Raw genomic sequence first — 12,742 nt, 5'->3', positions numbered from 1 at the left:
CGCTTACCTTAATCCCTTGTTTGTTCCCACGTGATATATAGATAAGGAATTTGAGAGGATTGGTTACTCACATTGGAATCAGTGAAACCCAGAAATGGAGTAGGTGGGGTAGATTGGGGAAGGAAAAATAACTTGATATCGAGGTACGTCGTAGTCTGGAAGAAAATAATGCAGTTCGCGTATTTTCATTCGCATTTACGGGACTACTTTGTGATAAACAAATCGATGATGTCACTGAACAACTATTCGGTATCTATCTATAGATTTAAAGGGCGGAAACGGACTAGCTAAAGCGAAAAGGAAGGAGTATGAAGAAATAGGAAGTCGAGTTTAAAGAGTAAGAGATCGAAGAAAATGGAAGCGAGCTTCGAATGTAGATAAATCTGTGTGAGAGACCACCAACGTTCTTTCGAATTTTCCAATCCTTTCTTTGGATTTCTTAAAATGGATTTCTACGCTTTAGTTCTTTGTATATTATTTGTTTTATTTTGTGAAATAAAAAGCTTCGAATCGTGAAAATACGTTAAACTCGTATCAATAACTTTTAATATCATAGCTATTAGTTCGAATAAGTTTCATCTTTTCATCTTTTTTTTTTTTTTTTAAATTGGAATGAAAATTGAGGTAACATAGAGAATATTTGAAAATATAAAGTCTTCTTTATGATCTTCATATTTAAATGTATTCTACAGTCCGTTGATGTTAAAAAAAAAAAGAAAATATAAAATCTGTGTCCAACATAACCAACAAAATATCATTGAACCTGAATCAATAATCGGATTGAACATGAATGAATAATCGGATTGGACATACAGTAAAAGTATAAGTTTAATATGTTATATATGGATTGTATATGTGTATATATAGGATGTATATCTGTATAGAAATACTGTACGCAGGAAATGGAATGGTTATATTATTTTTTCTTTTTTTTACTTTTTTGCATCGATTTCTCGTCAGCATGAAATAATCATATACCCTTGATAAATAAAAATAATGAATACATGAAAGATTAACGGTGAATAGTTTTTTTTAATTTTTTTTTTTTATCGAAGTAAACGTTCATAAGTAACAGTCACTATTTTCGAAATAGTGAGGATGGTAAAATAAGAACAAAAGATAAGAGAAGAATAAGGAATAAGAATAAGAATAAGAATACGAAGAAGAAGAAGAAGCAAAAATTTAGATCTACTCGGACGACTCACTAGTCGACCCATTTTGTTAACTTACGCTCAACATTGGAATGAAGCCAGAGAGAGAGAAGCTTTACCCGAAGAAAAATACTTTAGCAATAACCAGCACGTTTCTTTGTTTCAAGAGTACCACCCTCGTACTACCACCGCTTTCAATACGTCACAGTGACTCGTGTTCGGCGGCGCGTAACTTTGGCGTGAATGAACAATCACCTTTCCAACTTATATTCCTCATTTTTATTTATAAGCTTGAAAAACTTTAAAAGAAAAAAAAAGAATACTCGTGGTGTCACCGATGTAAATCATTTTTTAGGCTACGACGAGGAGGATCGTGTGCCTCGTTAACCTCGGCTGGTATCATCATCGTTTAATTACCCGTGAACAAAAAGAACTTTGATATTGTCTTTTTCTTTTAGGTTTTTTTTCAAATAAACGAAATATCTCATCGTTTGAGAGACAGAGAAAGAGAGAGAGAGAGACGAAGATATTTTTTTTTATTATATATATATTTAACAAGAAATAAAATAAATATCGAATTTGAAATACCATACAAATAAAAAGAATCACGAAAAGTTATATTCCGTTACCGTAAAATCATCGATATTTCGATTCCTCATCTTTTTTCCTATTTTTCTTTTTCCATATTTATCTTGCCCCCACTCCACCCCTTTTTTCTCATTTCAATTACACTAGCTTTAATACACAAACCGTTTCACCGTAAATCCAGGAAGTTTTTGTTGTTAAGAAACGTAGCATGGTAGCGCAATCAGCCGGGTCCACGAGGAGCAATATTTTAAAAAACCGATGTCACCGGTCTAGCTATAAAGCAACGACACTCGGGCTTCTCTTGTGTGTGCACGATGGGCATTGTTAGCTTGACCTACATGCTTTTCAAACTACACCTGGATGCACTATGTATGTGCCATTGGAAGATATGTACTCTCTCGCTCGGTACACAGAAGCTAAAGCAACCAACGCAACACTACTACGACTACTATTATATAGAATATCGTCTAATGATTAATTAGTATTTTATATATATATATATATATATATCGATCAACGACCATTATCGTTTACTATTAAAGTACTAACTGTAAATAATGCTCATTAAAACGTCGTTAAAATCCCTACGACTATCACTAATTACAAGTTACAAGCAAACGATAACTCAAAACTATTGAACAAATATATATATGTATGTATGTATATACTTTTAAGGTAACTGCACTTAATATAGAACAGCATCTAATATGGAGCACTGCAATATCTCGAAAAGTAAACAACACAAACTATCGAGTACCAAGCGAAATATTTCGTTTTGCAACAGAAAACAATTATATTTATCAAACATCAACATTTCTCAGTTTTCTTTATACATATTTCCTGTATGTTCTATATTAGTCGTTACCCCATATTCTTTAACTCACCATTTTTGACTTCCTTTACATTTCGTTACCACAACTTTGAGATATGTAATATTTTACATGTTTATTAAAATATTTTCATATTTTAAAGAAAAATTTCATATTAAAAAAATAAAACAAATCTTATACGTCTCTTGATGTTACATATTAGATACAGTTAAATTATATACGTATTTATTTCAAGAAAAATACAAATAGTAATCGTATAATAGAACACGTAGCATATTATAGATTGGTTTTTTTAAAACAAGTTATTATCTCTCTCTCTCTCTCTCTCTCTCTCTCCCTCCCTTTTTTCTATCTTCTTCTCTTCGTCCCGCTATTGCACCGTTCCGATCGATTTGTTATTCGATCAATATTGTTTATTCTTACACCACCGGTACAATCACCTCCACCTCTCTGATACTTTTCATTTTCGCTCCACTTTGCTCATCCTACTTTTTTCTTGTTTTTTTTTTTTTTCTCAACAACAAAGTTTACAGTGCCGTTCGGAGTTCTCTTCTCTTCTCTACTCTTCCCTTCTCTTTTGCTCTCTTCTCAAATCCCCCTCCTACGTTACAAGCCGCAAGGTTCTCCCTTTGTAGCACAAATTACGATGCTATAAACGGCTGAAATAAATAAGTATAAAAGAAAAGGTAGAACGAAATTGGAAAACGGCCGTCCGGTAAACGAACGAATGAACGAACGAACGAACGAACGAACGAAAGAACGAACGGGCAAAATGGCGTGGCATCGGAAAGGCAATTGCGCGGATTAAACTCAACCAGGTCTTTCTCTTGCTTTTTTATTTCTTTTTTTTTTTTTTATCATATCGGAATATATAATTTATTCTTGGTGCATAGAAGAGAAAAAGTGGGATAGCAAATTAAAGGGGAAGCGAGATATAAAAAAAAAAAAAAGGAAAGAAATAAAGAAAGATACGAACGGTGGGTGAGGGGGGGGGGCTCAGGTTGTGGGAGATAGGGTGAAATCGTTATCGAATGCACGATTGAATCGCGATTATCGAAGGTCGATCTGAAATTCGAAATATTCAATTAAATCTGCCGAGATCGGATCGTACCTATCAGTGATCTCAATTTATATATTATATATATATATATATAATTATATCTACATAATTCTCACAAATATTTTATTCCAAATCGAATTTTAAATAACCGGCATGCTAAACTGGAACGCATTTTATACTGACTGGCTCGATTTCCGAGGGAACTTTATTTGCGGTTGGCCGCAAGAATGTTCGTCCATTATTTCCCCTAGCTCGTTTCATAATTACTCGCGCGCTTCTTTCTTTCGAACAGAATAAAAAAATAAAAAAAAAAGAGATAGAGATAGACATACATAGGTATATCTAGATAAAAATAAAAAGAGAAGAAGAAAAGGAGATAAAGAGAGAGAAAGAGAGAGAAAAAGAAAAAGATCAAGCGAGAGGAGGATCAAATGAGAATTTAATCGTCGAGTCGATACTTCATAGTAAAGATAAAAAATTAAAAAAAAAAAGAGAAAAAAAGAAATAAGAGAAATTCAAATAAAGAAGATTGAAAACAAATAAAAAAAAGAAATAAAAGAAGAAGTGTTCTCTAATTAATAAGTAATTTTGTTTACTTTGTTTCGCTATAATATTATTATTATTATTATTATTATTATTATTATTATTATTATTATTATTATTATTATTATTATTATTATTTAAATTCGTAAAAAAAATAACAAAAAAAAACCAGATAATTTTGTTATAAAATTAATCGCTCGTAATTTTGCGTAAAATAAACGTGTGCGTGTACACGTGTATTTTACACAATGTCGCACCTGCGTTCTACTACCGGTAATTATACGAACAGGACGACACACTTCAAAACGTTTAGCGTTCCGTTTTGTTTCCGGTCGGTGGGAGAAAATTTACGACGATTTATTTGCGGTAGAGGTAAAATCCGAGCTTTAAATTAGAGCCGTGTTTTTGAATGTAACATGCGAGGACCCAGCGATGAAGTTTATTCTACAATATGCAGCTAGGTAGAGACACGATAAAGACTTCACTTATATATACATATATACATATATATTTAATTTTAACGGTAGAATGAACATTCTGTGAGAAATTTTTCATAATAAAAACTTTGCTAACGTTTTAAGTCTACTATGAATTTTTCTTCCTTCTCTTTATCTCCATCTCTTTCTAATCTTTCTTTTCTTTTATCAAGAACGTTTATACGGTGCAACATTTTTTATTTTTTTTTTTTTTTTTAGTGGGAGACTTGTAATAGGTGATTCGGTTAAAAAAAAAATGGGAGAAAGAAGAGGAGTAGGATAAAAGAAACTCCACAGATAAGGTTAAAAAGAATAGCTTCATAGGATCTTCCTTTCTCTCTCTTTTTTTCTACAGTATTCGTGCAGCAGTTCGAAGAAGAAGAAGAAGAAGAAGAAGAAGAAGTAAAATAAAAAAAAAGTTTTATCCGACGTGGGAAAGTAAAAGGCTCGCCTAAAAGGCCACCGTTGGGGCTCCATATTTCTTGGAGCTTTAATAGCCTGCTACAAGTTGCACGAGTGGCTAACTATGGAGAACATACGTCTTCCAAAATATGAATGGCACGAAGCTTAAAGTCAGTCGAACAACTAGAAAGTCAAGGAATTGAATTAAAACGAAAAAGTTCTTCGTGAGATCTAAAAATCGAGAATCAACAAAGATAATGATATTATTAAAGCTCGTGTTTTCAACAAATCATTCGAAGAAAACAAAAATCCGATAAGAAGAACCAAAGAGAAAAAGAGAGAGACTTTTTGGTCAAATCTTCAAAAGATTTTACAAAATCTGTGTTGACTTTAAAAAGTTGGGTATATTCGTCAAGGATTTCAAAGGATTGTCGTGAGACAGAAGAAGAATAGAGTTACTTTACGGTTAAATTCACAAATCTTTGCTATTCCGTTTAGAAAAGAAAAGATTACCGTTCAAGCAGCACTCCGATATATTTTAACACGTTGGATTCTTGCTCGCGTTTAAAAGTACGAGATAAGAAGTAAAAGTAAACGATTAATGTTAAATCGAATCTCGGAAACATTGGAGATAACATTTGTCAAAGTTACTTTTAAATGGGCTATCGTAAGATCTGCACAAATTGTAACTATCAAAAAAAAGAGTGGAAAGGGAAAAAAAACCTCCTCTTGAATATCACGTTTAAATCAAACATTGGAAACACATTTATATATGAGAAAGTGGAGGTGATCAAAACCATACCGCAAGAAGTAACGGACTACGACCTTCCTTATAATTTATTACGATTCGGTTGTCGTCGAGTAACACCAAGAAAATCACACCGTAGAACTACTGGACACATGAACTTTTGTGATTTAAACCAAGACTTCTTTCCATGGCTTTTTTCCTTTTTTTTAAAGTACTTTAACGTGCCAACGTGGCCCGATGTTATACGAATATCGTATGATTTAACGATGAAAAGTAACTTCTTTTTTTTTTATTTAACCATTATAATTTAGTTTTGAAATACAGTCAATAAAACATTTATTTGTAATCTGATAAAAAATATTGACAAAAATATTTCAATAGGATTTATCATATACGGGATTACAATACGAATATAAATAAATAAAATCTAATTGTAAAATCGTAATTCTCATCTTGTGTTTAATTTATATTTAATATATATAATAACACACATATATAAATAAATAAATAAATAAATGATATAAATTAATGTTTATCGATTATTATAATGAACTTTCAAAATGAGCTTAATGATATCGCAAAATCTCTTTCGCATGAAGTCCGTTGAAATTTCATTCGGTACATTATAACGGTTTGGCTAATCGATTCGTCGAATATTGCGTTCCCGATTTGTAGAAACTCCTCCCTGTTGTGCCAGCAAATCGAGCCGGTGATTATCGAAACGAAAATACGCTCTAACTATCGGCAATTTATTGAGTCGACGTGATTAAATATTCGCCGCTTTTACTTCCGACAACACGAACGTGTTTCCTCCACGTATTTATCGATTAATAACGACATTGTTTTTATTTTTATTTTTTTTTTTTCAAAATTCGTAAGAAAGTTATATATTTTTCACCATGGGTCAAAAATATCAATACACGTAAATCCTATCGGAAAAATCAGGGGTGCGGGAGGGGGGGACTACTCTTTGATGTTCAAAAAATCGAAAAGGTTGATACGAGTCGAATTATTCGAATTTCTTTTTTGTTTGTCTCTAAAACAAACCAGGTTATCGTGACATTTTTTACGTACTACCGCAAATGCGCGTTCTTATTTTAACGAAACGAACAAAAAAAAAAAAAAAAAAAAATAAAGAGGCGAAAAAGGAAGTACGATCGATAGAAGGTTTTTTTCAAACATCACGGTCTATTAACGAAATTATTTAAATATACTACTACCTAACAAGCTCTCCGTGTCATGCTTGACAATATTCTCGTATAACGACTATATAGATATTATATCGGTATAAAGTATCGGAAAATCTAATAACTCGAAAAAGTTGGAGATAACTAAATCTTCTTACGAGTAAGATACATATATACATATATATGTATATGTACTACTATTCTGAAGCTTGCCATTCGAGACTATTTAAATTTAGTCGCACACGTTTTTCCGCATCCTCGAATTCAGAAGAGACATTTCGACGCCCCGTTTCTCGCGATTCGTTCTTTGTATGTACATATACCTACATATATATATATATATATATATATATTTTTATATAGATATATACGAGTTCCCATTGGAATACTGATTTTACCTTAGCATCGTCTAACAGTACTCACAGTTGATATTTCATTATTATTCTTCGAGTATTTGAAGCAAGGAGAATACCTACAGCGAAATGGTACAAACTTGTGATTGAAAATGTTCTGTTTCATGCATAAAACTGGTATGGACAAAAAAGATGAAGAAACTTGTTCCTGACAGAATTCATCGTAGATTTAAGTCCGTTTAACTCTTTAACCAAGTCGCATGCATATTCTATTAACGGATGTAACCTAGAAACCGCGAGATAGCGTTGCTATGACGAGAACACCACCACCACCATCATCATCACCACCACCACCATAGCCATAATTCTCTCTCGTTTAAAGCTGTCAAAGTTTTTTTTTTTTTTTTTTTTTTTTTTTATATAAACGCTATTAAGAAATTACAAAAGGTGGAAAAAAAGCCAGAATAACCTGTAACCTTTAATTACACCTTCAAAGCAACTTTGAATATCTCGTGTTAATTAATATACAAGACGAAAAATAGAAAGTTAATTTTTTACCTCCTTGTCGCCCATATGATGTACTCGACAATGAAGAAAGGCAGTTTGCCCTACGGCCGTTGTCACGTTCCGTGGAACGTTCAGATCAAAACTCGGTGCACCACTGATGTTATGATTCCCCGTGACACTTTCAACAAGTTTTTGATCGCGAGCAAAAGTACCTGTAAACGAAAACATTTTACTTAGATCATACTTTTTGATTAACGCATTTATTTTTTTCTTCTTTTATTGACATGTCCTTTAAAAAATTCCAATGAATTTTAAATGGAAAAACATTTTATAAAAAGATAACATTTCTATATTATAAATTAATATTCATAAATCGACACGATTTTATCAACACAATCCGATATGACATAAATCCATTCTTATAAAATATATATAGATATATGTATGTGAATGTAATATTGTACAATAAAATATAATATGTCTATAAGAGTATACCACAGGTTTGGTATTACGATATTCGTAGCTTCTATGTGGATAAATATGGCTTTCAAGCTTTAGATAACAGATTACGTATCGTATACATACTCATGTATTTATATATATATATCGAAAGTGTCGGTCGTTAAATGTCGGACGTTTTCAAAGCCGGTTATGATCATCGACTTGGACGACCGCAGGATTTAGGATTCAGACTCTGCATTGCGATATGTATCGGCCATTGTGAGTTGCGTCCGTGAGAATAGTCCAGACTTGGATGACAAGCGGGTGCTCTCTATTTCGTTATTGATTGCCGATATCCGAACTGGATATCCATGGTACTCGGCGCCCATTCGTGACCCAAGATATCAACGACAGATTGATCCAAGCTCTCTCTCTCACACACATTCTCAATTAAAGGATGGGGAAGAGAAGGGTGACTCGAATTACATACAGCTAGCAAGGCCTTTGCTCTTACCGTAATTTCGTAGAAATGTCACCCTTTTGCTAATGGTATTGACCTTGGAATAAAAGGTAATCCATTTTAACAACTTCCTAAGATTCTTTAGGAGATTTCAAGAGAGAGAGAGAGAGAGACCTACGAATTCTTTTCCCTAAGGCTTAAGATTTATCAAACAGAAAATGACGGTGTTCAGTTCTGAGAGATCTGTGATGAATTAACGAAAAGTGAACATATTTTTTTGAGTACGTTATTTATGAGACTTCTGTGCAATTAACTATACCGATTGAAAAAAGGAAACAAATTTTTTATAACCAATCCTCGTGACTACTTTTCACCAAATGGAAATACTCGAATTTGTTTAGCACAGTTACCAAACTGTAAATGAGAAAGTAAAAGAAAAGGGGGGTTGGGGAGAGAAAAAAGAAAAGGAGAGAGAACTCTCCTTCGACATTACACTACTCTCAGCCTAAGTGATTCTGAGTAACATTCGAGTTTCAAGCATCGGTAGGCCGCAATCCCTGAAGGAGATTTTACCTAATTGGAAATGGAGGGTGAAGTGGATTAAAGAGGCCGCCTATTCAGGACATTGAATTGAATTAATATCAAGGCACACTGTGCGATTGCTCCGATTTACCTGTGTTAACCTTCTATTTTTTTTCTTTTTCTTTTTTTGTGATATTTAATGTACCTTAATAAAGAAAACGAAATATGCTGGAGAGGATGCTTTGAGATTTACGACGAGAAGAAGAAAAAAAGAGCCTCGTTAAAGATTTCAAGGAAAACCACGAATAATGAATTTGATTCTGTCTTAAATATCAAAGATATCTTGCAAATTCATCAAAAACTTAATTACGGATAAAGATTGACAATACTAATTGTTAAATATAATCATTGATCATTACTTACGATAGATAATGATCATTCAGACGTGTATTGCAACGTGTACTTGAATCGGTATCGTAGACAAGGATTCCCTCATTGTGTGTTATACAAGACATCTAATACGAAACCCCTTTCAATGCTGTCACGTACACTTGCTTCTACGGAGATACGCTTCCGGTCAATTTAGAAATGGTACTGGTGGATGCACATCCACGAATGCGATATCAAGTTGTCGGGATACCTCGCTATTACGGAAGATAACCAAGTGCCTGCTGCGGCGGTCGTTTTCCTGAACGGTAAATTGGTCACGTGGATCCTTTCATTGTCACGATTTCGAACGAACCACGTGATTCTTTCGAATTTTATAATCGTCACGTGTTTATCGTCAAAAACGAATATCCTAAATCTAATCTGTATCCAATCGAGGATATTCAATTATCTTTAGGAACTTAAGAAGTTGGTGGTTGTCCATAAGGAACGTTCAAAAATAATATTTAAAACGGTAATTACATAATTAAAGTCTTTACAGAGTAGAAAAATTAAGATGATTAAGCGAAATGGATTTTGTTTCATCGTAATAAGTGGGAAGATTGAATTTGACGAGAAAGAGAGACGTGATTAAACGGTACGTGAAAATATTTATTATAGAACACTGGTTGTTGTTAGAAATTTTCTGTAAACGTTATGTTACATCGTCGTACGTGATACGTAATCAGGGTGGAAAGCTAAATAGCTTGTTTACGGTACCCGATTGGCTTCAGAGAACGGCTAATGATCACACGGACTCTATTTCTCTCCCCTAGGTCTCGCTCACACAGCCGCCGTCTCCTCTAATCTTCAAACAGATATAGACAGAGTTTACGTTCACTGCTCACGAACCACAATTCCATAATCCTTGGAATAAACAAAACGTAATAACTTACGATATTTTTCATTTAAGTTTTTTATTATTGTAATTAATTCAATTATCTTAATATCGATCTATAAATTAAACATTCAATCACAGAAAATACTTGTCCTACTTAATTATTATTACTATTCTATTCTCAAGAAAAGATAAAATATAAAAGTACTTGGGTATTTTCTTTAATTTTACGAATATACTTTTTAACAATTTGTTTTTATATATTGTATTCTAAGATATTTTATCTATTGTATTCTGATATAAATTGTATCATTTTTTATTGAAGATTTAAAAAGAGATTATGTCACTAGAATACAAAAACAATTTACTTATTATTACATTGTCTTGGGGAGTGGAGAAAAAAGGATAAAGAAATAAACGAAATGAAAGTAAGAAATAAGTAAAAAAAAAAAGAGAAAAGAGAGAATGGAGACGTTGACTCAGCTATTTATCAGCAAAGACAAGGTGGAAAGCAACCAGTACGCTGTGGCTTTTCCTTGGCATTTCGAAATGCTATGTTGAAGGAGAAAACATAATGTCTCAGACAATTCGAAGATATCACCGCAAGGAAAACCAACGGAATACGATTTTCCTTCTTTTTATGCGATACAATGTATACGTTTACCTGTATATATAAGTACATACTTACACATATATGTATACCAGAGTTAGAAGATAAAAATTGGAGATCGAACAAGTTCCTAGCATCATCATCAATTTATTTACAAAACTAATCAATATAATCATCTTTCTTCTACTTATTTATATCGTTCCTTTAGCTTATGACTTCATTATTAAATTTTATTATTATCAAAGTTCCTATTCTTAAAAAATAACACGTAAATATTATAGAAGATGAAACTTTGATCCATAGATAAATAGATTTAGGTAAAACGTTGACTTTGGTTTTATCTAGATAATAGATCATCGATCTCGTCTAGTTTTAACAAACTTCCAATTTGAGAAGCATCTTCATACTACAGCAAATAATAACATTCATCTCGTTTCTAACTCTCGTTACGTATAGTATACAAAACCGTGTCTGTGTGTTATTTGAAGATCGTATATAAGAACCGCCTAGAAAGATGTTAATATCGAAACTTTCGTAATTTTCCTTTAGATGAAATTTTCGACTTTTAATGCATATATTACAAGAAAGCGTATATAATTCAAATTATGGCGTTATTGTTCAGAAATTCACAAGACGACACATTTTTATCGAGTCCAAGTTCTAAAACTATGAAGTTAATGCTTCTAATCGTTCGAATCTAAATCATTAATTATGACGACTCTTTGCAAGAACGAAAGCACTAAAATGCTTTCTCCATACGATCTTACCAGGAATCACGGTTGGATCGTCCATTGTAACCTATTTTACTTGATCGATCTTCGCCCTTTCATCAGGCACGCGTTATAAAGTTCTACCGGATGGAGTTCGCAAAAGCTGAAATTTATGAGCCGTCGATAACAGAAAGAGATTGAGAGTCTCGTAAAATCAGTAGTCAGTGCTGTAGTTACTTATCGTTGGACGATTTTGCAGTTGACGGTTTCCCACGGACCAATCCGGAAAGTACCATCTCTTTAACACCCTCTTTTCAAGCAACCCTCTGGAGAACGTAAGCCAAACGGAAACCGTTTGATATACATACACCTATACCTATACCTATATATACGATACATATTCTCTACGTTTATTTCAAAATTTAGTTTTCCTTTACTGATAGGAAACTACCCCAGCATCATATAAACGCATCTTTTACAATCGTATCTATCGTAATATTTTATAAGACAAACACACTATATTCACTATAACGTAAGCTGAATAAATACGACTAGCGTGTAAAACAGCAAACGTATTAAATTCAAAAGCTCTTGCCGACACTCTCTCTCAACATCTCTTATATCTATAGCGGTTGATCTTAAATAATGGCAATACATCCTAGTTCCTATGTAGCATGGTACCAGAGTACAACCTGTTCTTTACAACATTCTACAAGAACATCATGCTTTCAAGCTTCTCTACCTCTTCCACCTACCCGTGCTGTATACCACCCACCTACCTACCTACCTATCTACCTATTCTACCTATCTACCTATCTACCTATCCTACTACATACGGCTTAGGAACGTTTCAACATTAGAACGGCCTTTGCGAAACCCCGAGTGACGTG

The 12,742-nt window shown here is 33.1% G+C and overlaps 1 protein-coding gene across 2 annotated transcripts in view; it reads right to left on the bottom strand.

Moving 5' to 3' along the window:
- dpr1 (defective proboscis extension response 1) overlaps positions 1-12,742 on the bottom strand; it is a 291,921-nt gene that overhangs the window by 262,054 nt on the left and 17,125 nt on the right. For both annotated transcript variants that reach the window (XM_015329152.2, XM_015329115.2), the window contains exon 2: positions 7,897-8,057. In XM_015329152.2, coding sequence (XP_015184638.1) covers positions 7,897-8,057 — 161 coding nt within the window. The remainder of the gene's footprint in view (positions 1-7,896; positions 8,058-12,742) is intronic.

The sequence above is a fragment of the Polistes dominula genome, unplaced genomic scaffold, assembly GCF_049000335.1.
Source record: "Polistes dominula isolate Pdom_NZ unplaced genomic scaffold, Pdom_raw_medaka contig_15, whole genome shotgun sequence".
Lineage (NCBI taxonomy): Eukaryota > Metazoa > Arthropoda > Insecta > Hymenoptera > Vespidae > Polistes > Polistes dominula.
This window is presented reverse-complemented; position numbering and strand designations above follow the sequence as displayed.